Raw genomic sequence first — 24597 nt, forward strand, 5'->3', positions numbered from 1 at the left:
CCTTCCGCAGACGGGTTGAGCAAGCGGGGAGAGGCCTGGGGCACGTGCAGACGGGAGGCCCGCGAGGGGCGCGCCGGGGATGTGAGTGCCCCTTGCCCTCTACGGCACCTAGCCCCCACCCCCACCCCGCCCACTGCCTCCGCTTTTGCATATTGACAGCATCCCGACCGGGCCTCCCGCCCCGCCTCCCGCCCCGGCACGCGGAGGAGGCCGTCCGGGGCCTCGGCTGCGGCCGAACCGCGCTGGGGGGCCCGCCGCGCCCCCTCGCCTCGCGCGCCCGAGCTCCTAGCGGAAGAGACGCCCGCGCCGCGCCGCTGCGCTCGCTTCCTGTTCGGCTGGTTCCAGCCAGCTCGAGGACAAAACACGCGTGCGCGCGGACGGGCGGGCGAGCGCTCGCCGCTTCAGCCGCCAGCGCCGGAGCAGCCGGGCCGCGGTGCTAGCCGACAGGAGCAGCCGTCGCAGCAGCTCCGCTCTGAGGGACCGAGGGCGGCCCAAGGCAGTGTTGGCGGCTCTTTGCTAGCAGTGGGCCGGACCGGACGGCAGAGACAAAGGCTCTCAAGGCAAGAGGGACTGTGGTCCTGCGACAGCGCCGCTCGGGATTTCTGGCCCCCGGACGCTCTCCTCTCCTCCCAGGCCCGCGACCCCTCGCTCCTCACCAGGAGGGCCGCGATGGAGGTCCCGCCCCGGCTCTCCCATGCGCCGCCGCCATTGTTCCCCTCCGCGCCCGCTACTTTAGCCTCCCGCAGCCTCTCCCATTGGCGGCCGCGGGCCCCGCGGCAGCTCGCCCCACTGCTCCCGTCGCTCGCTGCCAGCTCCGCCCGGCAGGGGGCGCGCCGGAGCCAGCGCCACGTCACCGCGCAGCAGCCCTCCCGATTGGCGGGCGGGGCGGCTATAAAGGGAGGGCGCAGGCGGCGCCCGGATCTCTTCCGCCGCCATTTTAAATCCAGCTCCATACAACGCTCCGCCGCCGCGACCCGCACTGCGCGCCAGCACCCCCCTGCCGACCGCTCCGCCGCCATGGAGGATATGAACGAGTACAGCAACATAGAGGAGTTCGCGGAGGGATCCAAGATCAACGCTAGCAAGAATCAGCAGGATGACGGGTACCGCACGCCTCTCCCCTCTCCCCCTCCCCCAGCGCGTCGCACGCGCCCTTCGGCCCTCGGGAGCCGCGCGCTGGCCCGGTTCTTGCCAGGAGGCGAACCCCCGCGTGCCCGCTGGGCCCTGCTAGCTTGGAGGGAAGAGGAAAGTAAGAGCCGGCGGGGGAGACTCGAGAGGCCCGCGGAGGGTGGGGGAAGGGCGGAGGGGTTAGAGGAGGAGGGCGGCAGCGTCTGTGTCCCGAGTGCGCAGGCGCCGCGTGGGGCTGGGGGGAGGGGCCGGCCTGGCTGCGCCACATGCTGCAGCTGCCGCCGCCTCTTCATTGTGTGCGCGTGTGTGTGTTTGTGTCCGCTCCTGCGCCTGGGATTCCTGGGGCGACTTTGGGGAACTCCTGGTTTGGGCACCAGCGGGCAGCTGGTCCCCTGGTCCCCAGGATGCGCTATGACAAGTTCCCTACGTGGAACGTTGGCTGGACATCTGAGGAGGAGGGTGGGACCTGGATGCATGAGATTGTTTAGAAAGTTGAGATTTCTAACCGGCGGCGATCTGGACGGGACCTTTGGCTTCTTGCACTGGCTCCTTTTAAGCTTGGCGTTACACAAAGCATGAGAACCGTTTGTCCATACTGTTCTGGGTGGGATTTTGTGATTTTTTTTTTTTTTTTTTTTGCGGTCTGTTCGTGCATGTCTGTAAACGTAGGTTGAATTGCGTGCACTTAATTGGATGAATTTAATCTGGTAATTGGGCCGAAGTCGTCATTTGGGTTACTACTAAACACTGTAAAAATAACTTTTGTTTTTAGTAAAATGTTTATTGGAGGCTTGAGCTGGGATACGAGCAAAAAAGATCTGACTGAATATTTGTCTCGATTTGGAGAAGTTGTAGACTGTACAATTAAAACAGATCCGGTCACGGGAAGATCAAGAGGATTTGGATTTGTGCTTTTCAAAGATGCTGCTAGTGTTGATAAGGTAGGGATGTGTTTCCCAGTGTATGAGTGTGTGTTGGCAGGTGGTCCTGGGCTTTGGCTATGGCTGTCATGTGTAATTTTGTTTTTTCTAGGTTTTGGAACTGAAAGAACACAAACTGGATGGCAAATTGATAGACCCGAAAAGGGCCAAAGCTTTAAAAGGGAAAGAACCCCCTAAAAAGGTTTTTGTGGGTGGATTGAGTCCAGATACTTCTGAAGAGCAAATTAAAGAATATTTTGGAGCCTTTGGAGAGGTGCGCTGTGATTATGTTTCCATAGGTCTTGGGTTTATAAGAATGTTCATCCCTGGCAAGTCGTCTTTCACAAGGGTGGGGTTAGGTTGCTGGTTAAGTCGCTTCAGTGACCGCAGCTTAACTGCATCTTTCTCTGCCGGCATGGAAACCAGCCTCAAATTTGTTTCTGCTCAAAACCTACTTCTTTTAAGAGTGCTGAGTGTTCTGACCTAATGACTAGAGACGGCTCCCGGGTACGAAGTGTGGTGAGTAAAGGATGTGTTAACTCTCAGCATCAAGTCATTCGATATTGGTGTTGACAGTAAAACTGTGGTGTCTGCACGGAAGTCATCTGCTTAGAATAACGTGTTGAAGCGTGAAAAGCACCTGTGGCATTCTGAAACTCTGGTAGCTTCGTTTCATTACTGCATGATCTTGAGTGTGCATCTGGATTTCAGATTGAAAACATTGAACTTCCCATGGATACAAAAACAAATGAAAGAAGAGGGTTTTGCTTTATCACATACACAGATGAAGAGCCAGTAAAGAAATTGTTGGAAAGCAGATACCATCAAATTGGTTCTGGGAAGGTAAACCCATTTAGTTACATTACATGAGAAATTTGGGGGGGATTTTTACTGAAATAGTGTTTCAGTCTCTTAGAAGAAGAATGAAGTCGTTTAATATTTAAAAAGAAAACTTCTATCAAGTGTTTATGTGTTTTTATTTGTTTATAGTGTGAAATCAAAGTTGCACAACCTAAAGAAGTATATAGGCAGCAACAGCAACAACAGAAAGGAGGACGAGGTGCTGCAGCTGGTGGCCGAGGTGGTACTAGGGGTCGTGGCCGAGGTGAGCCTTAATTCTTGAAGTAACTGCATGGGAGCAGCTGCATACTGTCAAATGTAGGGTAAGCCCTTAAAGAGGAAAGGCTAAGTTTAAAGCTGTCCTAGTATGGAAACTGCTCAGCTGTGTGTGGGGGAGGGGTTAGTAACAAGCCAATTGTTTTCACCTGAAGCAGTGAATGGCCACTGACAGTGTCATCACAGATAGGGAGGCAATGCTGTTGACGTCGTGTGGCTGGTCTGATTGCCTTTGTTGGGCTGGAGGCCTCGATTTAACCAGAACAGCCTAATAGTCTATAATTGTATGGGAAAAAATGTAATGATTTCCAGTGACATTTGGGAACCTTGATACTGGCACAGTTGGACTTTCTGCTTCCTTGTTAATTTTACAAGTTAAACTCTTGGAGCAGATAGCTCTGTATCCATTGTCATTTAAGATTGCAGAGTGAGGAACAGAAACACATCGTTTTATGTTAGGACTTGGGGTCAGAAGTTGTTTCCTAACAATCATTGTGCATTGTTTCAGGTCAGGGCCAAAACTGGAACCAAGGATTTAATAACTATTATGATCAAGGATATGGAAATTACAATAGTGCCTATGGTGGTGATCAAAACTATAGTGGCTATGGCGGATATGATTATACTGGGTATAACTATGGGAACTATGGATATGGACAGGGATATGCAGACTACAGTGGTAAGAACATTTAACTTATTTTCATAAACCAAGCATACAATCCCATTCTGAAAGTGTATGTCTTTGGATTTTCCATTTATTGACATGCTTGGAGTTATTTTGAAGCATGTTATAGGGTGATTATGCTGATGCAGATACCTGGTTACAAGAGTACTAGGGTGTGTAATTTATAGCTATTTTATTAATGACAAGTTAACTTAATATGTTGTTCAGCATGCAAAGTATTAAATGGTGTTAGGTTTTTTTTTTAAATGTTTGTAAAGAAACCAAGTCATAGAAAACTGCTTAATAGAATTTGTTTTTTCAAAATAGGTCAACAGAGCACTTATGGCAAGGCATCTCGAGGGGGTGGCAATCACCAAAATAATTACCAGCCATACTAAAGGAGGACTCTGGAGAAAACAGGTGTGTATAAGAGTGCAAGAACCCAGTGAAAAATGTCTAAATTTAATTTAAAGATCAATAGACAAATGGAAAATAAGTAAAAACAATATTATGTAGCTGTTTTTACTAAATTGTTAATTTTTAATCACTTTATGAGCCTGTTTTGCCTAAAGTGTCTATAGATCTTTAACTTTAAAGTCTTACCTCACCTTCTTTAGTATTACAGAAAAACTTAAGAGTTTTTCTGTTTGCTTTGTGTACCAGGTGGTCTAGAGGAATAATTAAACTTTTTAGAACTATTAACAGGTAAAGTACTGAAATGGGTACAACTTAAGGAAAACAAGAATGTTGTCTTCTAACTCTGACATTATACCTTGTTTGTACCCGCCAGCGGGAACTTCATTGCAGGCCGTGTGTCACCCTGACCACGTCTATCTCTGGGGGTCGCACGTTGCGGGCAGAGCGCAAGGCATACACCAGAAAACGCTGTCCTGTGGTATGGTCTCTTCCAACTTCATGTACCAGCGTAAAGATTAAAGTGGAAAACTTCAGACTTTGGCTTCTTTTTTAATCTTTTTGGAGATTAAGTGTCTAAACTTAACTTAAATGGTTTTTTACAGGAGTTAAAGTACATAAATGCCTTTTTACAGCTTAATCATTTTGGTCTTCTGTTTAGTGTTGTATTTCAATTGTGGAGCCTCATTTTAAGTGTTCATTCTTTAAGATTTAATGCTTGCTTTTTCTTTTTATAGCTAATAGTGAAATCTACAAACCAAAACAAGAACTTTTAAATCTGGGATATAAATTAAAGATCATATGCACAAAAGCAATTCATTTTCTTGTAATACAATGCCCCATCCGAAATTCTTATTTGTGACAGCATTTTGTTTGGCTTACTAGAGATATTTCTAGTGGGCTTTAATCTGTTCAACCCACAAAGATGGGAGGCTTGCATTCCCAGGTTGTCTACTGAATAGATGCGAATTTATTATCATTTGGGAACTCCAGGGTGAGTTAATTACCCAAACTGCATTTTGACAATAAATATGCATGTGATCTTTAATTATTGAAGAATAAAGTGAGGACTTAAAGCAATTCATGAAAGTGGACCTTTGAAAGCCTGTCAGACTTGCACAAATGTAATTGTTATTTTGTTTTTATTTTTAGGAGATGCTAAAGAAACCCATCTTGCAGAAGGACACTGAAGATTGGTCTTCTGTTGATCTAAGATGATTATTTTGTAAAAGACTTTCTAGTGTACAAGGCACAAATGTGTCCAACTGTATATAGCCGCCAACTAGTTTTGTTTTTACTTTGTCCTTTGCTATCCGTGTTATGACTCAATGTGGATTTGTGTTTATACAAATTTTATTTGTATGATTTCATGTTAAACCTCAAATAAATGCTTCCTTATGTGATTGTTTTTCTGCGTCAGGTACTGCATAGCTCTGTAAGATGTACTTTAAGCAATAATTAAGGCACAGTTTATTTTTTAGGGCATATGTAGTCTACAAGGAGACACTGTGGTCCTTCATGAATAGCCAGCTACAGTGTGACCCTGTTCCCTGTTCATGTAGATGCATCCTGTGCTTTGTTTGAGGCTTCTACCATATCCCTAAGTAATGTTCTTTCCTCTCTGGTTGCTTGGAGGCTATGAAAGCCATTGTATTGGGATTAGTGGAGGCTTTTCTGGTAGACTCTATGTCTTTTAGATTGTGTTTTCACTTTTACAACAGAACTTGTTAATACAATAGCTCCCATTTGCTTTATTCCTTTTTCTGGAGAGCCATTTATGATTTCCTAATTACTTGCTAAACAGTTAATTGATGGTCTCCCTGCAAAAACTTTCGCTAATCTTAATATTCTGACTTCAGTTCCTTTGATTTTAAAAATTTCAGATGAACAGGAAATAGTACTGTAAAATCAGTAGGCATTCTGGTTTAACAAGAGCATTGATAAGGGTTTTGGCAGACAGGTCTGATGGTATCCATTGAAGTTAGAGTGAAAAGATTAAAATTGGACGTAGTGGCAGAATACTTTCCTTGTGTTCTGTTGGTAAGCTACCAGACTAAATATTTTCTATTTGGGCATTCTTAGGAAGCTGGGTTAATCTGTTAACATGTCAAGTTAGAAAAAGTTACTGATAGCTAAATACTATTTTTAATGCAGTTAGTGCATGAGCTGAGCAGTTAACTGCTGTTTATTTCCATATTCAGGCACGGAAGGAGTGATGGAAGGGATATGCATTAAGTCAGGTGTGTTAATGTCAATTTCATATGTGACTTGAGTCACATCATAATGTGTCTTCCTGGTGCATTGGAAAAAGTTTTATATCTAGGTTTTAGAAAAGTCCTAGGTAATAGAAGCTTTGAATTTTAAATGCAGTATAGTTGGGTTTAGGGAAATTGGTTTCCATGGTTCCATATTAGCTTCTGGAGTTGGCATCCATGTTCACATGTAGAGTAATTGGTCTCACACTCTACCACTGTAAGTTTTTTGTTTTCTGTGTGTGTGTGTGTGTGTGTGTGCGCTGATTCCCACCATTTAAAAAAAATTTGATGCCTCCAACTTTGAATGATGTTTGTACTTGCTGGGCTATCCAGTTACAGTGCTCTTGGCCTTGTTTTGCTCCTGCTTTACTATTTGACCTTAGACCTAGGCCAAGTACCACTGCTGGCTGTTGGAAGGGATTCTGTTTGTTTATTTGAACATGCAACATTAGGGAAGGGGAGAGAGAGTTTCAGTTGTTGTCAGTAGGTACAGTAGGGTAGTGAATCCTGTAAGTTCAAATTTATGATTAGGTGATGAGTTGACATTGAGATTGTCCTTTTCCCTGATCAAAATGAATAAAAGCTTTTTAAACAAAATCTAAACTCTTAATCAAGTCTTGATATGTATTACTTTGAGAAAAGAACACTGTCTACAGATTATTGTCGGAGATGCTTCACAAAGAATTGAAGGGGGAGTGAAATGTACTTGTTTCTGCCCCCAGGGGCTCTGGACTCTGGATTTAATTCAGTTTTTAGGGTCTTAGCAGTTTGTCAACTGATGTACATTTGAAATAAATGGACTATGGCTAAGTGCTCTAGGCTCTTTTCAGTTGAGCAAACTAAATTTAGTATCAAGATCCACTCCTGTTCATTTAAGAGCAACCTCTTAGTTTGGTTGTTTCTTCCAGGGGGTGTGGGGTGAAAATGGAATTCTGAAGTATCTAATACAGCCAAGTTAGCCTGTATGTCTTGTTAAACATGCTTTGCAACTGTTTTGACCAAAGTTCTATGTGATGTTAACTCATCCTAACAGAAAATCTTAGTTTCATTGGTTATCACGTCTGTATCAAACTCAGCCACTTTCAAGGTGTAAGACTTGACATAACCTGTTGGAATACTTTACATGCAGAAGCAGAGACTAATTCCATTTTTGTGGAAGGATCCCTTGCTAACTTAAATTTAGCACAAGGGCATCTCTGAATAGGAAGTTGATTATTCATTTATCAGAATTTGGTTCAAACATATGCCAGATTTCATCAATTGTGCTTCAAGAATTTTAGGTAGGTAGACAATTTTTAATAGATGTGTATATGTACCTATTTGGTTCTATTGAGCAAAATTTAGCAATTGCGATTATTTAAAAATCCTGCTCTTAAACTCAGTCTAACAGATTTGTTACATAATTTGTAGTCTCAGCTTTTTGAACAAAAGCATTGCAACTTGTTTTTATAAGTTCTGAAATACATTGCCATAAAAATATGTGCTGTCCTTTTAGGATTAGTTGGGGTTTTACATTTTTTTGAAACACTGGATGTGGAATTTTAGAAAAGGTTGATGTAATAGCAAAAAATAAAAATACACCTTTGACTTCTCAACCAATACTTAACAACTGCAGGGAAGGACTGGTGGTTTGGGGATTACAGGGTACTAGCTGAAGTTTCAGGACAACTTGTGCTATCATGATAACTTTATTGCTGATTTTACCCTTCTCTGTCCCCAGTTGTGGAAGTATACTGTAATCTTGAAGTGTGGGGACTGAGTATGTCCAAAATTGTACCAGCTTTTCATGAACCTAAAAGAAGCTAACTTGAATGTTGACAGTCTAATATCAGGCCAGTCCCATTATACTGGTGTTAAAAGGAAGCAGTGGATGGTGAAAAGCTCTGGGGGGAAGGTCTCAGGGTAATCCAGGAAGCAAAATGAACTCAAAACCAAGGCTATCAGAGGGAAAGACCTAAAGGCCTCCCACTAGGCCCACCTCCCAGACACCAGCATTAAGCTGCCACCCTAAATCGGTTGACCATTAGTGTTAATGCTTAACAATGCTTTGGGATTTAAATGTCTTTGTGAGTTGGCAAATCCTGTTCAAATTAAGATTTTCAAGTCTTAGAGTTTGGTTTTTTCAAAAGACTGGCATGAGATAGAAATTGTGAGAAACATAGGAAAGTTTTCACGCTTTTTGAAGAATCTAACCAAAAATGAATGGTCTTGCTAAAAGATGGATGTCTATACTTAATACTTTAATTGTAGTTTCAAGGAAGTTACAGGCTTCTTTCAAAGCTAGATGGCTTAAAAAGGCTCTTGAAGTTGTTGACGCATAACAAATTGGTTGTATTTGCTATCAGTGATGAAGTACAAAAAATTTCAGATTTTTTTTAAAGATTTATGTATTGAAACGCAGAGACTCCATTCGCTGGTTTATTCCCCAAATGGCTGCAATGACAGGGTTGGCTGGGCCAGAGCCAGGAGCTTCCTCTGGGTTCTCTACATGGGGGCAAGGGCCCAAGCACTTGGGTCATCTGCTTTTGTAGGCGCATTAGCAGGGAGCAGAAGCCAAGTGGTAACAGGAACCCGGCGCTCATATGGGATGTTGGCATCACAAGTGGCAGCTCAACCCTCTAGTCCGTAATACCAGTCCCCCAGATGTTCTTCATTTAGCTATTTGCATTGGCCTGGTGAACACTATATAATTTATCAATGACAGAGAAGTATGGTTAACCCCATAAAGGATCCTACTCAAAACCTCGATTAATTTTCAAGTTGGGGGGGGCCGATGCCATGGCACAATGAGTTAGTCCTCTGCCTGCGGCGCCAGCATCCCATATGGGTGCCGGTTTGAGCCCTGGCTGCGGCTCTTTCAATCAAGCTCTCTCTGTGACCTGGGAAAGCAGTGGAAGATGATCCAAGTCCTTGGGCCCCTGCACCCACGTGGGAGACCCAGAAGAAGCACCTGGCTCCTGGCTTTCGATAAGTGCAGCTCTGGCTGTTGTGGAGAGTGAACCAACGGACGGAAGACCTCTTTCTCTCTGTCTCTCTCACTGTAATTACCTCTCAAATAAAAAATTTAAAAATTTTTCAAGTTGGGGAAGTTATCTAATTGAATTTTAAAACACCAACTGATTACATTTTTTAATCTTAAAGATGTATCAAACCTTTTTTTAAAAAAATTTATTTAAAGGCAGAGTTAGAGAAATTTTCCATCCACTAGTTCACTCCCCAAATAGCTGCAACTGCTGGGGTTGAGCCAGGCCAGGGCCAAGATTTTGGAACTCCATCTGGGTCTTCCATCAGACCATCTTTCACATTCCCAGGTGGATCAGCAGAGAGCTGGGTTGAACTATTGTCGCTATGGGATGCCAGCATCCCATGGTGTAGCTTAACCCACTGTGCCACTGGCCTCTTTTTTATTTCAAGCAGAGAAGAGACTATGACAGAGATCTTATCTGCCAGCTAACTCCCCAAATGTTCTCAAAAGCTGGGCATGGCTGAAGTCCGGAGCCCAGAATTTAATGCAGGACTCCCATGTGGATAGCAGGGAGACTTGAACCACAACAGTTGCCTCTTCCTGTTGTGTTAGCAGGAAGTTGGAGTCAGAAGCCAACTAAGTTCTTCTGATAAGGGATGTGGATGTCTTCCTACTAGTCCAAATGTCTGCTCCTATCAAACCCTTAAGTTTCTGCAGTGTTTGTCACTCTGGGAGTGACCTTTAGCCTTAACATTATTAATACACTTTATGAATGCTGAGATCTTTTGTGAGAAACTAGGGTTGTGTTACAATTGATCCATTCATGTTCCTCTGATGAAACTTGAGCCTGGATAATCTAAAGCAGCTGAAAAATACATTCTATCAAAGATACATTCAATGAAATTGGTGGATATTATATACAAGAATTTATTTTTTTTGTCAGGACAAGGGCTGATAAAGTTGTTTTTCATAGTGTCAGGTTCACTTCTACAGGTTTCCTTTTAGGTGCTCAGTTGTCACAGATCAGGGAGAACTTATGATATTTGTCCCTTTGGATCTGGCTTATTTCACTCAGCATGATGTTTTCCGGATTCCTTCGTTTTGTTGCAAATGACCGGATTTTACTTTTGTTTTTACCACTGTATAGTATTCTATAGAGTACATATCCCATATTTTCTTTATCCAGTCTTCTGTTGATGGGCATTTAGGTTGATTCCATGTATTAGCTATTGTGAATTGAGCTGCAATAAACACTGAGGTGCAGATAGCTCTTTTATTTAACAATTTAACTTCCCCTGGGTAAATTCCAAGGAGTAGGATGGCTGGATTGTGTGGTAGGGCTATATTCAGGTTTCTGAGGAATCTCACAACTGTCTTCCATAGTGGCTTTTCCAGTTTGCATTCCCACCAACAGTGGATTAGTGTGCCTTTCTCTCCATATCCTAACCAACATCTGTTGTTACTTGATTTCTGTATGTGAGCCATTCTAACCAGAGTGAGATGAAACATTGTGGTTTTGATTTGCATTTCCCTGATGGCTAGTGATCCTGAACATTTTTTCATGTGTCTGTTGGCCGTTTGGATTTCCTCTTTTGAAAAATGTTTGTTTAGGTCCTTAAACCCTTAAGTGGGTTGTTTGTTTTGTTGTTGAGTTTCTTGATCTCTTTATAGATTCTGGTTATTAAACCTTTATCAGTTGCATAATTTGCAAATATTTTCTCCCATTCTGTTGGTTGCCTCTTCACTTTCCTGACTTTTTTTTTTTTGCAGTACAGAAACTTCTCAATTTGATGTAATCTCAATTGTTAATTTTGGCTTTGACTGCCTGTGCCTCTGGGGTCTTTTCCAAGAAGACTTTGCCTGTGCCTATATCTTGCAGTGTTTCTCCGATGTTCTCTGATAATTTGATGGTGTTGGGTTGTAGAGTTAGATCTTTAATCCATGTTGAGTGGATTTTTGTGTAAGGTGTAAGGTAGGGATCTTGCTTCATACTTCTGCATTAGAAATTCAGTTTTCCCAGCACCATTTGTTGAGTAGACTTTCCTTACTCCATGAATTGGTTTTAGCTCCTTGATCAAATGTAAGTTGGTTGTAGATGTTTGGATTGATTTCTGGTGTTCAAGAATACTATAAAATGTTCAGGTAAAATGGAATTAAAAAGTTTATCTTGGTGCAAACACATTTTGAAATGTATGCATAGTTTTCTGATAAAACACATTTTCCAATAACTTTTTGAAAAAGCTTCCTATTGCTCTCATTATGCCATGACTAATTAAAGCTAACAGAGCTTCTACAGTATGATAATCAACATCATGTCTCCAAGTTACTATAATGCTAACCAAAAATTAAAAGATGATATTTGTCAGTTTGTGCAGATTTTTCTAATGATACATTATTTCTACTACACTTACAATATTGAAAATGAATCCTAGAGGTTTCACTACTATCTAGGAATTTTTTGAACCATTACAGATAAAGGATGGATATTTTTGGAATAAGTATTGTTTATTTCGTAGTCTGGAAATAAGTAGTATTTTAAAATATTGCAGTATAAGGGATCTACGCTGTGGCATAGCAGCTAAAGCTGCAACCTGCAGTGCTATATGGGTGCTGGTTCAAGTCGGCTGCTCTAGTTCTGATCCAGCTCTCTGCACCTGAGAGAGCAGCAGGGGATGAAACAGGTGCTTGGGCCCCTGCCACCCATGTGGGAGACCTGGGAGAAGCTTCTGGCTCCTGGCTTCAGCCTGTCCAGCCCTCCCCATCATTGCCATTTGGGGAATGAACCAGAGAATGGAAGAGTTCTATAACTCTCTCTCTCTGTGTCTCCCTTTCTATAACTCTGCCTTTCAAATAAATAAATAAATCTTAAAAAAATATTGAGGTATCTTGCTATTATAATTTTTGAATACATTTGAAAGACTTATTTAGGAACAAAGACCCCCCCCCCATATACATCTATTTTTTTTTTTCATATACTTCTTCCTTACAATAGTGGACTCCGAGAGCCTATCAAAACTAAGAATAACTCCACCCTTATCTAGGACTTCCTTTACTGTAATTAAAAATAATTTTTTCCTTTTTTTCCCCCCTTCTTATGTGAAAGGCAGAGAGAAAGGTTTACTCCCCAAATTACAACATCAGGGAAGTAAAACTGGGATCCGGCAACTTATTCCGGGTCTCCCAGGTGAGTGACAGGAACCCAGTTACTTGAGCCATCACTGATGCTTCCCAGGGTCTCTGATAGCAGAATCAAGAAGCTAGAATCAGGAGCCAGGGCAGGGTACTGAACCCAGGTACTCCACTCTGGGACAGGGACATCCAAGCCATCATTTTAACCACTAGAGAAAATATTCACCCCTAAAATATTTTAATTGCTATTAGCTTGATATTTCAGAATATCAAGATATGAACATTAACAAAAGGATTTTTTATTTTCCCTCTGTCTTATATCTAAAGCAATGAAAAATTCAGGTATCCCTAGTTCAAATATTCTGCTAACGGTGGGATTTTTTTAAAATATCCTAGACCCAAGAGAGGGTGATCTACTTGCTGGTGGCAGATACAGATCTGCAAACGACACACAGCAAAGATCCATGCTGTTATCAGGCTAGTATTTAAAAACATATCTGCATCTTTTTTCTGGACATAAATATTTGAGCCTTGATGAAATCACTCTTCTCATATTTCAGTAAGGTTACCAAAGAGAAAGTTTTCTCTCCCAGTTCTTTAATAGAAGCGAGCAAAACAACCAGCAAATACACAGACATTACTATTCTCTTGATTGACAGTTCTGGGATCATAAGTAAACTTAGTGCAACTTGATTAAGATCAATGGTCACAATGTATTAACAACATTTTTATGCAATGTGAAAGAGAAAATATCAGTACATCAAATTGTCAAAAGTTCTCAATTGTTTCAGAAATCACTGCCCTTTATTTTTTTAAGACTTATTTTATTTGAAAGGCAGAGTTACAGAGGGAGAGAGGAAGAGTAGCTTCCTCATGGCCATAGTAGCTGGAACTGGGCCAGGCCAAAGCCAGGAGCTTGGAACTCCATCCAGATCTCACACATGGGTACAGGGACCCTAGCACTTGGGTCATCTTTCACTGCTTTCCCAAGAGTTCAATCCAAGTGGAACAGTGGGACGCAAAACAGTGCTTACATGGGATGTCGGCACTGCAGGCAGCAGCTTAATGCACTGCACCACCCATGACACTGGCTCCCAGAAATCACTCCTGAGATCATGCTCTATTCTTCTTATATTTATTTATATATATTATATATATTTCATACTGTTTTTTTATATTTTTATATTTAACATGCATCACATTCACATGTATTAGCATACACCAGTGTATACTGTAAGGTGTATACATTTATGAAGGTGTGGCATAGTGGGTGAAGTCTCTGCCCACAGTGCTGGCATCCCATATGGGTGCCAGTTTGGGACCTGGCTGCTCCACATCCAATCCAGCCCTCTGACACGGCCTGGGAAAGCAGTGGAGGATGGCCCAAGTCCTTGGACCCCTGCACCCACATAGGAGACCTGGAGGAAACCGCTGGCTCCTGACTTTGGATTGGTTCAGTTCCGGATGTTGTGGTCATTTGGGGAATGAACCAGTGTATCGAAGATCTCTCTCTGCCTCTGCCTCTTTGTTACAATGAGCCAGGTGCTTCTCCTGGTCTCCCATGCGGGTGCAGGGCCCATCCTCCACTGCACTCCCGGGCCACAGCAGAGAGCTGGACTGGAAGAGGAGCAACCAGGACAGAATCCAGCACCCCGACTGGGACTAGAACCTGGGGTGCCAGCACCACAGAGGATTAGCCAAGTGAGCCGCGGCGCTGGCCACCTCTGCCCCTTTGTAACTCTGCCTATCAAATAAATAAACTAAAAAAAAGAGAAAAGGAGTTAGCATTGTATCACAGCAGGTTAAAGCCACTGCTTGCTACATCATATCCCATATCAGAGTGCTGGTTTGAGTCCCAGCCACCCTGCTTCTGGTCCAGCTCCCTGCTAATATGCCTGGGAAGGCACCTGAAGATGCCCCAAGTACATGGGCCCCCATCCATGTGGGATACCCAAATGTAGTATCAGCTTCAGCCTGGTCCAACCCTGGCTGTTGTGGCCAGTTGGGGAGTGACCCAGAGAATAGAATCTTTCTCTCTGTCTCTGTTGTTCTGCCTTTCAAATAAATAAATCTTTTTGTAAACAGTTTATGGAAAATGGAATTAAAGATAAGTTTATTTTGGTGCAAAGAACTTCAAAATCCAGGGATACTTTTTTCATAATATGCATTTTTCACAAACTTTGTTAAGACCTAGGCACAATTTCAATTTTTTTGCACCAAAATAGACAAATTCTATTTCCCGTGAGCATTGTGAAGTATTCTCATATACTCATGAAAGATTGAAGTATATAATTTTCAGGGCTGGCGCTGTGGCTTAGAAGGTTAAGCTTCTGTCTGCAGTGTCAGCATCCCATATGGGCACTGCTTGGAGTCCTGACTGCTCCACGCCTGATCCAGCTCCCTGCTAATGCACCTGGGAAAAGCAGCAGAAGATGGCCCAAGAGCTTGGGTCCCTGTACCAAGTGAGAGACCCGGAAGAAGCTCCTGCCTCTTGGCTTTGGGCAGGCTAAGCCCTGGACAGTGCAGCCATTTGGGGAGTGAACCAGCAGATGGAAGATTGTCTTTCAAACATACTGATTGGAAGCACTTCCACAACAGCATGGCAAGGATATCCAAATAATCTGCTCCATAAAAGCAATGAGGACAAGAGGAAAACATTGTCAAAATCAAGGGTGGGCATTTGGCACAGCGATTAAGTTACTGTTTGGATGTCAGTATCCCATACTGCAGTGCCCAGAGTCTGGGCTCCTCTGCTTCCAATCCAGCTTCCTTCTAATGTGCAACCTCAGAGGCAACAAGTGATGGCTGAAGTACCTGGGCCCCTGCCAACCATGTGGGAGACCCAGATTGAGTTCTGGGTGCCTGTCTTCAGTCTGGCTCAGCCCTGACTGCTGCAGGCATTGGGGAGTGAACCAGCAATATGGAAGATCTCTCTCTCTCTCTCTCTGCCTTTCAAGTAACATGAACACAAAATTTTTTTTCAAAGATTTATTTATTTTACTTGAAAGAGTTACACAGAGAGAGGAGAGGCAGAGAGAGAGGTCTTCCATCCGATGGTTCACTCCCCAACTGGCCACAATGGCTGGAACTGCACCGATCCGAAGCCAGGAGCCAGGAGCTTCTTCCAGGTTTCCCATACAGGTGCAGGAGCCCAAGGACTTGGGCCATCTTCCACTGCTATCCCAGGCCACAGCAAAGAGCTGGATGGGAAGTGGAGCAGCCAGGACTTGAACTGATGCCCATATGGGATGCCGGCACTTCAGGCCAGGGCGTTAACCCACTGCGCCACAGCGCCAGCCCCACACAAAAATTAATCCTCAAAATGACATTGTTAGAATTTTGGAAAATAAAGTCTTAGAACAATTTGAGAAACATTTATTTTTTTAAAAGATCCATTTATTTATTTGAAAGGCAGAGTTATAGAGAGGTCTTCCACCCACTGCTTCACTCCCAAGATGGCTGCAGCTGGGTTGATCAAAACCAGAGGCCAGGAGCTTCTTCTGGGTCCTTCAGGTGGGTGTAGGGGCCCAAGGGCTTGGGCCATCTTCTACTGCCTTCCCAGGTCACAGCAGAGAGCTGGATTGGAAGTGGAGCAGTCAGGACTTGAACTGGCACCCACATGGGATGCCAGCACTGCAGGCAGCAGTTTTACTCGCTATGACACAGCACTGGCCCCCAATTTAATTTTTAAAAAACAGCTTTAGGGGCCGGCACTGTGGAGTAGCAGGTAAAGCTGCCATCTGCAGTGCCAGTATCCCATATGGGCGCCAGCTTCAAGTTCTGTCCGCTCCACTTCCGATCTAGCTCTCTACTATGGCCTGAGAAAGCAATGGAAGACGGCCCATGTCCTTTGGTCCCTGCACCCATGTGGGAGACCCAGAAAAATCTCCTGGCTCTGGGCTTTGGATTGACCTAGCTCCGGCCATTGCGGCCATCTGGGAGGTGAACCAGAGGATGGAAGACCTCTCTCCCTCTCTCTGCCTCTCTGTAACTCCACCTTTCAAATAAATAAATAAATCTTAAAAAAAAAATAGCTTTGGGGCTCAGCATTGTGGCACAGTGGGTAAGCCACTGCTTAGAATACTGGCATCCCATATGCAAGTGTTGTTTTAAGTCCCTGCTGCTCTACTTCCAATCAAGCTTCCTGCTAATGTGCCTGGGCCTTGAAGCCAGGAGCCAGGAGTCTCCCCAAACGAGAGAGATGCCCCATGGGTAGCCAGGGCCCAAGCACCTGGGCCATCATCTGATGCTTTTGCTGCTTTCCCAGGTGCGTTACCAGGTAGCCGGACTGGAAGTGAAGCAGTCAGGATGTGAACCAGTGCTCTGATATGGGATGCCAGCATCCCAAGCTGACGCTTATCCTCCTGTGCAACAATGCTGACCCCGAACTTCCTGACAGTTTAACTTGTCCTATTTGCATCCCCTCTCAAGTTCAGTGGTAGCCGTAAAAGCCAACTAGCTTTGTACTCCAGTAGGTAACAAAAACAGATGCTTCATGGGCTGGCATCTCATATGGGCACCTGTGCATGTCCCATCTGTACCACTTCCAATCCTGCTCCCTGCTAATGCTTCTGCTGGGAAAGCAGCAGATGGCCCAAGTACCTGGGCCCCCGGCCCCATATGGAAGACCCAGAAGAAGCTCCTGGCTCCTGATTTTGGCCTGGCCCAGCCCTAGTCTTTGCCGCCATTTGGGGAATGGACCAGCAGATGGAAGATCTCGCTCTCTCTGTCTCTCCCTCTCTCTGTAACTCTGCCTTTCAAATAAATAAATAAATCATTAAACAAAAAGAAAGAAAGGAAGAAAAAGAAAACCAGATACTTAGGTTCCACTGGAGCAGACAGCAGGTAGGGAGCGCCTCTAAAATCTCAGGAGCTATCTGACCTGCATGACAGTTCACCGGAGCTACTCCACCCTCAAGTCTGTCCTTATTTCACCTGCTTCAGAGCTCACTCTATGCAAGAGCCCTAGTCCTGGCTTGTTTCGCAAAAGCGCTCAGTGGCAATTGTTTAACATCACACTTCCCTGAGGTGGCAGTATAAGTTAGAGCTAATTAAAGACTGACCAAAAAAAAAAAAAAAAAAAAAAAAAAAAACCTTGAAAGAATAAAACTGGGGAATAAATGATCTATTGAGGGCTGTGAAACGCTGCAACAGTCCTGGGAGTCTGGAAAACCACACGCCTAGGGAGAGCCGTCCACATGTGTAGGAAACAGCTGTGGAGATAGAACTCACTCTCCCTGGGTGATCCTGAGGCTGTACACAAGCCAGAAGGAAAAGCTAAGGTAGAGTTGTGACCAGCCTCCTGCATTATCAAAGGCATGCTCCAACACACTCAGAGAGACCCCAGCAAAAGCCTGGAGTCTTATTGCTTCAGAGCACTTAAGGAAAGTAAATTAAGTAAAACTGACAGAATGCGAGAACAGTATCTGTAGACAATAAAACTCTGCTATCAATAATGGGTGCAACAACTAGGCAGAATATAAACAAGGGAACAGAGGATTTGAATAAAAATCATACACTAGTACCGGTGTTGGGTGTAGCAGGTTAAGCCACAGACCGCAGCGCCTGCGTCCCATGTGGGTGTGGGTTTGAGTCCCCACTGCTCTACTTCCCATCCAGCTTCCTGCTAATTTGCCTGAGAAAGCAGCAGAGGATGGCCCAAATGGCCCTGCACCCGTGTGGGAGACCTGGAAGAAGCTCCTGGCTCTTAGCTTCAGCCTGGCCCAGTCCTGGCCATTGCAGCCATTTGGGGAGTGAACCAGTGGGTGGAAGGCCCCTCTTTCTGTCTCTCCCTCTCTCTTTTTAACTCTATCTTTCAAGTAAATAAAATAAATCTTTTAAAAAAATCATAAACCAAATACAACTAAGAGATTTCTATAGAACAGTTATGTCAACAGCAGAATATACATTCTTTTCAAGTGCACATGGAATATTCTCCAGCATAAGCCATAGGCTATATCATAGCACAATCTTCAGTAAATTTTAAAAAATTATACAAAATATTTTCTCTGGGGTGGCACTATGGCAAGTGGGTAAAGCCCTGGCCTGAAGTGCCAGCTTCCCACATGGGCATCGGTTCGAGACCCAGCTGCTCCACTTCCCATCCAACTCTCTGCTATGGCCTGGGAAAGCAACAGAACATGGCCCAAGTCCTTGGGCCCCTGCACCCCCATGGGAGACCCGGAAGAAACTCCTGGCTCCTGGCTTCGGATTGGTGCAGCTCCAGCTGTTGCGGCCAATTGGAGAGTGAACCATCAGATAGAAGACCTCTCTCTCTCTGCCTCTCCTCTCTCTGTGGTAACTCTGACTTTCAAATAAATAAATCTTTAAAACAACAACAACAAAAAACCCAAAATATTTTCTCTGATCACAATGAAATGAGATTCAAGATTTAATAACAAAAGGAAATCTCAAAGATTGATGGTATATGGAAGTTAAACAACACAATCCAAAATAGCTCATTAACCAAACAATTAAATATAGAAGAAATTAGGAAATAACTTGTGATGGATAAAAATATAGACAATATATGAAAACTATGAGATGCAGCTAAGCTAACTCATGAACAAAAATTCATAGCTGTAAATACATATGTCAAAAAAAAAGATAGGATGTCAGATCAACAAGTAATTTTCCACATGAAAACACTAGAAAAGAAGCATGAACCTAATAGTTAAAATGCCCCTTAAAATGATGACTCTGGCTCCTGCCTCCAGCTTCCTGCTTCTGCAGACCTTAGGAGACAGCAGTGAGGGTTCAAGTATTGGGTTTCCACCCTACATATGGGACACTGAAGTTCCTGGCTCCTGGCTTCAGCCTGGCCCAGCCCCAGCTGTTGTGGGCATTTGGGGAGTAAGCCAGCAAATGGGAGCTCGCTTTCTCTTTCTCAAATAAATAAATAAATAAATACAAACAACAACAACAAAACACACACACACATACACACACAAACTAGAGGGTCCAGTGTTGTGGTCTAGCAGGGAAAGCTGTCTACAATGCTAACATCCCATATGGGGGCTTGTTTGTGTTCAGAGTGCTCCACTTCCGATCCAGCTCCCTGAGAAAAGCAACAGAAGATGGCCCAAGTGTTTGGGTCCCTACCACCCACATGAGAGACCCAGATTAAGCTCTTGGCTCCTGGCTTCAGCCTGGCTCAACCCTGGCCAGTGTGGCCATCTTCAGAGTGACCAACAGATGAAAGATCTTTCTCTTTCTCTCCCTTTCTCTCTGCAACTTTTTCAAGTAAATTAAAAAAAAAAAAAAAAAACACACAAATTAAAGCCAGTAGAAGGAATGAGATAATAACGATTAAAATGAGAATTAATGAAATAGAGAATATGAAAACAACAGGAAATCAGCAAAAACAAAAATTGACTTCTGAAAAATCAACTTTCCTATTTTAATCAAGAACAGAAGAAGATTCAAATAACTAAAATCAGGAAGGAAACAGGGACATTAGTACAGACCTTACCAAAATTAAAAGGATTTTAAATAATACAATAAATAATTGTATACAACAAATTAAATAACCTAAAGGAAATGAACAAATTACAGAAAGACAAAAAACTATTGAAAACAATTCAAGGAGAAATAGAAAGCCTGAATAGAAAATAATAAGAGACTGAATTAATAATTTGAAATTTTTTTCCCATTAAGAAAAGCCCAGAACCAGATGTATCACTGATGAGTTTTACCAAAATGTTTAAAGAATTAACACCAATCTTCCATAAACTTTTCCAAAAAAGAGGGAACACATCCTAACTCATCATAGGAGGTCAATAACATCTGACAAAGATGTAACAAGAGGGGACTGTGTTTGGCCTCGTCCTTCAGATGCCAGTTAAGCTTCCTGTACCTGATATCAGAGTGACAACTCCCTGCTCCTGCTCTCTCTAGGAGGCAGTGGGTGATGGCTCAAGTAGTTGGGTCTCTGCCACTCATGACAGAGTCCTACATTGAGATTTTAGCTCCTGATTTTGGCCTGGCCCAACCCTGGCCATGGTGGGCATCTAGGGAGTGGGTCAACAGATGGGAGCTTTCTCTCTCTCTCTTTCTTAAATAAATAAGTAAAGTCATATCAAGAAAAGAAAACTGCAGTCCAATATCTCTTACGGATATATACATAAAACTTCTCAAAAATAAACCTGGAAAAGTGAATCTAGCACTTTATGAAAAGGGCTATACACTTAGACTAAGCAAGTGGGATGTATTCCCAGAATGCAAGGTTGGTTTAAAGTCTGAAAACCAATCAGTATGCCATCCCATATTTATATTTTAAAGAAAAACCATGGTAACAATAACAAGTGCAGAAAAAGCACTTTACAAAACCCATACTTTCATGATCTTTTTTTACAAAAAGAACTCAACAAACTAGGAATTAAAGGTGTTATTAATTGAATTGTGTCCCTCATCCCAAATTTACATGAAGCCCTAATCCCAATATGAATAAATATAGTTTTCTTTTCAAATATTTTATTTTTATTTATTTGAGAGGTAGATTTATAGACAGTGAGAGGGAGACAGGGAGAAAGGTCTTCCATCTGCTGGTTCACTCCCCAAATGGCCACAATGGCTGGAGCTGGGCTGATCCAAAGCCAGGGGCTTCTTCCAGCTCTCCTGTGTAGGTGCAAGAGCCCAAGGAATTGGACCATCTTCTACTGCTTTCCCAGGCCATAGCAGAGAGCTGGATCGGAAGTGGAGCAGCCGGGACCTGAACCAGCACCTATATGAGATACCTACTGTTCCACAGCGCTGGTCCCAAATTGGAGTTTTCAAAGAGGTAGTTAAGGTTAAAAAATATTTCTTAAAAAATTTCAGGGGGCCAGCGCTGTGGCCTAGTAGATTAAGCCTCCACCTTCAGTGCCAGCATCCCATATGGGCAACAGTTCGGGGCCCAGCTGCTCCACTTCTGATACAGGTCCCTGCTAACGTACCTGGGAGGGCAGTGGAGGATGGCACAAGTCCATGGGCCCCTGCACCAACATGAGAGACCTGGAAGAAGCTCCCATCTCCTGGTTTTAGATTGGCTCATCTCCATCTGTTGCATCTATTTAGGGGGTGAATCAGCAGATAAAAGATTTCTCTCTATCTCGCTGTCTCGGTCTCTCTGTAACTCTGCCTTTTAAATAAATTTGGAAAAAAGAGAAATATTTATTTTTTAAAGTCAGAGTTACAGAGAGAGGGAGAGATCTTCCATCCATTGGTTCACTTCCCAAATGACCAGCACTTGGGCCAGGCTGAAGCTAGGCACTTCTAGTGGGGCCCAAACATTGGGGCCATGGCCATGTTCCATTACTTTCCCAGGCCATTAACGGAGAGTTGGATCAAAACACCCATATAAGATGCCATACAGGATGCCAGTGTCACAGGCAGTGGCTGTACCAGCTACTCCACAACACCAGGCCCAAGGAGACTTGATTTGAGTTCTTGGTTCTGAACTTCAGCGTGACCCATTGTGGCCATTGTGGGTATCTGGAGTGAGTGAATTGGTGCATTGGACTGTCTCTCTCTTTCTCACTCGGTCTCTCTCTCTCTCTCTCTCTCTGTCTCTCTCTCCTCAACCTTCTCTCTGTTTTCCTTATCAAATAAATAACATTTTTTTTTTTAATTTTAGGGTTGATGCTGTGGCATAGTAGGCTGAGCCTCCACCTGCAGCTCCAGCATCCCATATGAGTGCCAGTTCCTGTGCCAGCTAATCCTCTTTCAATCCAGTTCTCCATTTACAGCCTGGAAAGCAGGGTAGGATGGTCCAAGTGCTTGGGTCCCTGTACCCACATGGGAGACCCAGAAGAAGCTCCTGGCTCCTGGCATCTGGTCAGCTCAGCTCTGGCCATTGTGGCCATTTGGGAAGTGAACTAACAGATGGAAGATCTCTCCTCTCTCTGCCTCTGACTCTCTGTAACTCTGCCTTTCAAATAAATAAAAATAAATCTTTTCTTAAAAAATGTTTTAATTCACCTTACAAAAGGTAGAACGGGTATCATAAAGACAAAAGTCAGGTTGCCATTTATTGGAGATGTACCCAGAAGAAAATGATACCAGAAGGCTGAAAATACTGGCATTAGAAAATACACAGCATTATAATAATTAGAATACCGGTTAACAAAGAAAGCTGAATTCAAGACAAAAGTGAATAAGAGATAACGTGAAATATTTCATATTGATAAAAATGTAAAACATCAAATATAATATTTTGAACCTTTTTGAACCAACAGGGGGCTGGCAAGGAACTGAAGGTTGGGCTTCTGCCTGCAGTGCTGACATCCCATATCAGAGTGTGGGCTCAGGTCTCGGCTGCTCTGCTTCCTATACAGCCTCTGGCTACTGTGCCTGGGAAGGCAGTGAAGGATGGTCCAAATACTTGGGCCCCTACACTCCTTTGGGAGACCCAGATGCTATTTCAGCCATTTGTTGGGTAAGCCAGTGAATGGAAGATCTCTCTCTCTCTCTGTAAAACATGTAAGTAATAAGTTAATCTTTAAAAACAGCTTCAAAATATATGAAGCAAATATTTTTAGAAATCAAAGAAAACTGAACAAATTTTGACCATAGCAGAGAGCTGGATCAGAAGCGGAGCAGTCGGGACTCGAACTGGTGCCCATATGGGATGCTGGCACTGCAGATGGCTGCTTCACTCACTACGCCACAGTGCCAGCCCCTCTGAATAATTTATTCCTAGAATTGTAAAAAAGATTAAATATATCTTTACCAATATGGATGCTGAAGACAAAGCACAATTAAAGGAATGACCACCAAAAGTGCAAGTAGTCCAAGTGGGAGCAGAAGTCACAGCAATGGTTTTGGGGCTGGTCAAGGCCTTTCACTTACTGACTTTGTGGAAAGCCAAATAATTATATCATCCGATTATTAGGAGAGTACTGTGAGAAACTTAGCTAAAGCCTTAGCAGAAAAACACCCAGGGAAAACTTCACCAGAGAGTTCTTTTCCAACATAACAATGCTTCTGCTCATCTCTCTCAAGTAAGAAAAATGTGGTGAGAGAATTGATACAGATGGGAAATCATTAAACAGTCATCCAACTCACAATCCTGAATTGTTTCTTTGAGAATTCTTTTTTTCCCTCCCCTCATCTTAAAAAAAATCTTTAAAGGGATCCACTTTTCTTAATAATATAAAAGCAACTGTATTGACATTTAAATTCTGAGGACTGAACTAAATGGCTAACATCGCTGTCTACAAAATTATTTTGGGGATGAATATTTTGTGCAGCAATTAGGATGCTTCTTGGAAGGCTTGCATCTCATATCAAGGACTTGGATTCACTCCCACTTCTGCATCCAATTCTAGCTTCTTGCTAATAGCAGACCCTGGGAGGCAGCAGATGATGGCTCAAGTACTTGGGTCCCTGCCACCCATGTGGGAGAACCAGATTGAGTTCAAGATTCTTGGTTTCAGTCTGATCTGGTCCTGGCTGTTGTGAGCATTTGGGAAGTGAATCAGTGGATGGAAGAACTCTGTGTTTGCCTCTTGCTTTATCTCTCTGCCTTCCAAAGAAAAAATGAAAATAATAATAAAACAACAGTATTTTGAACTTGAGGAGCTTGAGAAACAAGTTGATATTATATTTTTATTTTTAAAAAAATTTTTTTTAAGATTTTTTTATTTACTTGAGTCAGAGTTACACAGAGAGAGAAGAGGCAGAGAGAGAGAGAGAGAGAGAGAGACCTTTGGTTCACTCCCCAAATGATCACAATTGCCAGAGCTGCATCAATCCGAAGCCAGGAGCCAGGAGCTTCTTCTGGGTCTGCCACGTGGGTGCAGGGGCCCAAGGATTTGAGCCATCTTCTACTGCTTTCCCAGGCCATAGCAGAGAGTTGGATTGGAAGTGGAGCAGCCAGGACTCGAACCGGCACTCATATGGGATGCCAGCACTGCAGGCAGCAGCTTTACCCACTATACCACAGCGCCAGCCCCTATATTTTTATCTTAATTCAGTTTTCTCAGGAACATTTTGAAGTCCTTCTGTATTTTGAAATAGGTTTTTCTA

The 24597-nt window shown here is 43.3% G+C and overlaps 2 protein-coding genes across 6 annotated transcripts in view; one reads left to right on the top strand and one right to left on the bottom strand.

Moving 5' to 3' along the window:
* The window catches only part of ENOPH1 (enolase-phosphatase 1), a 71193-nt gene that overhangs the window by 39264 nt on the left and 7332 nt on the right, over positions 1 to 24597 (bottom strand). The gene's annotated exons all lie outside the window — the stretch shown is intronic.
* Positions 219 to 5650, top strand: HNRNPDL (heterogeneous nuclear ribonucleoprotein D like). Of its 5 annotated transcripts, XR_007909205.2 has the most exons (9): positions 537 to 1103; positions 1901 to 2069; positions 2161 to 2322; positions 2760 to 2891; positions 3039 to 3153; positions 3673 to 3843; positions 4156 to 4248; positions 4619 to 4723; positions 5395 to 5650. XR_007909205.2 is itself a non-coding variant. In XM_017347472.3 (8 exons), the coding sequence occupies exons 1-7, from the start codon at positions 670 to 672 to the stop codon at positions 4224 to 4226; spliced, it is 1254 nt and encodes a 417-aa protein (XP_017202961.2). In that variant the 5' UTR covers positions 537 to 669; the 3' UTR covers positions 4227 to 4248; positions 4619 to 5650. The 5 variants fall into 5 exon arrangements, 3 of the variants coding, with proteins under 3 accessions (XP_051675592.1, XP_017202961.2, XP_051675593.1); XR_011378382.1 differs by having other exon boundaries at positions 4156 to 4723; XM_017347472.3 differs by having other exon boundaries at positions 4619 to 5650.

The sequence above is a fragment of the Oryctolagus cuniculus genome, chromosome 8 (genome assembly GCF_964237555.1).
Source record: "Oryctolagus cuniculus chromosome 8, mOryCun1.1, whole genome shotgun sequence".
In the NCBI taxonomy this organism is placed as follows: Eukaryota; Metazoa; Chordata; class Mammalia; order Lagomorpha; family Leporidae; genus Oryctolagus; species Oryctolagus cuniculus.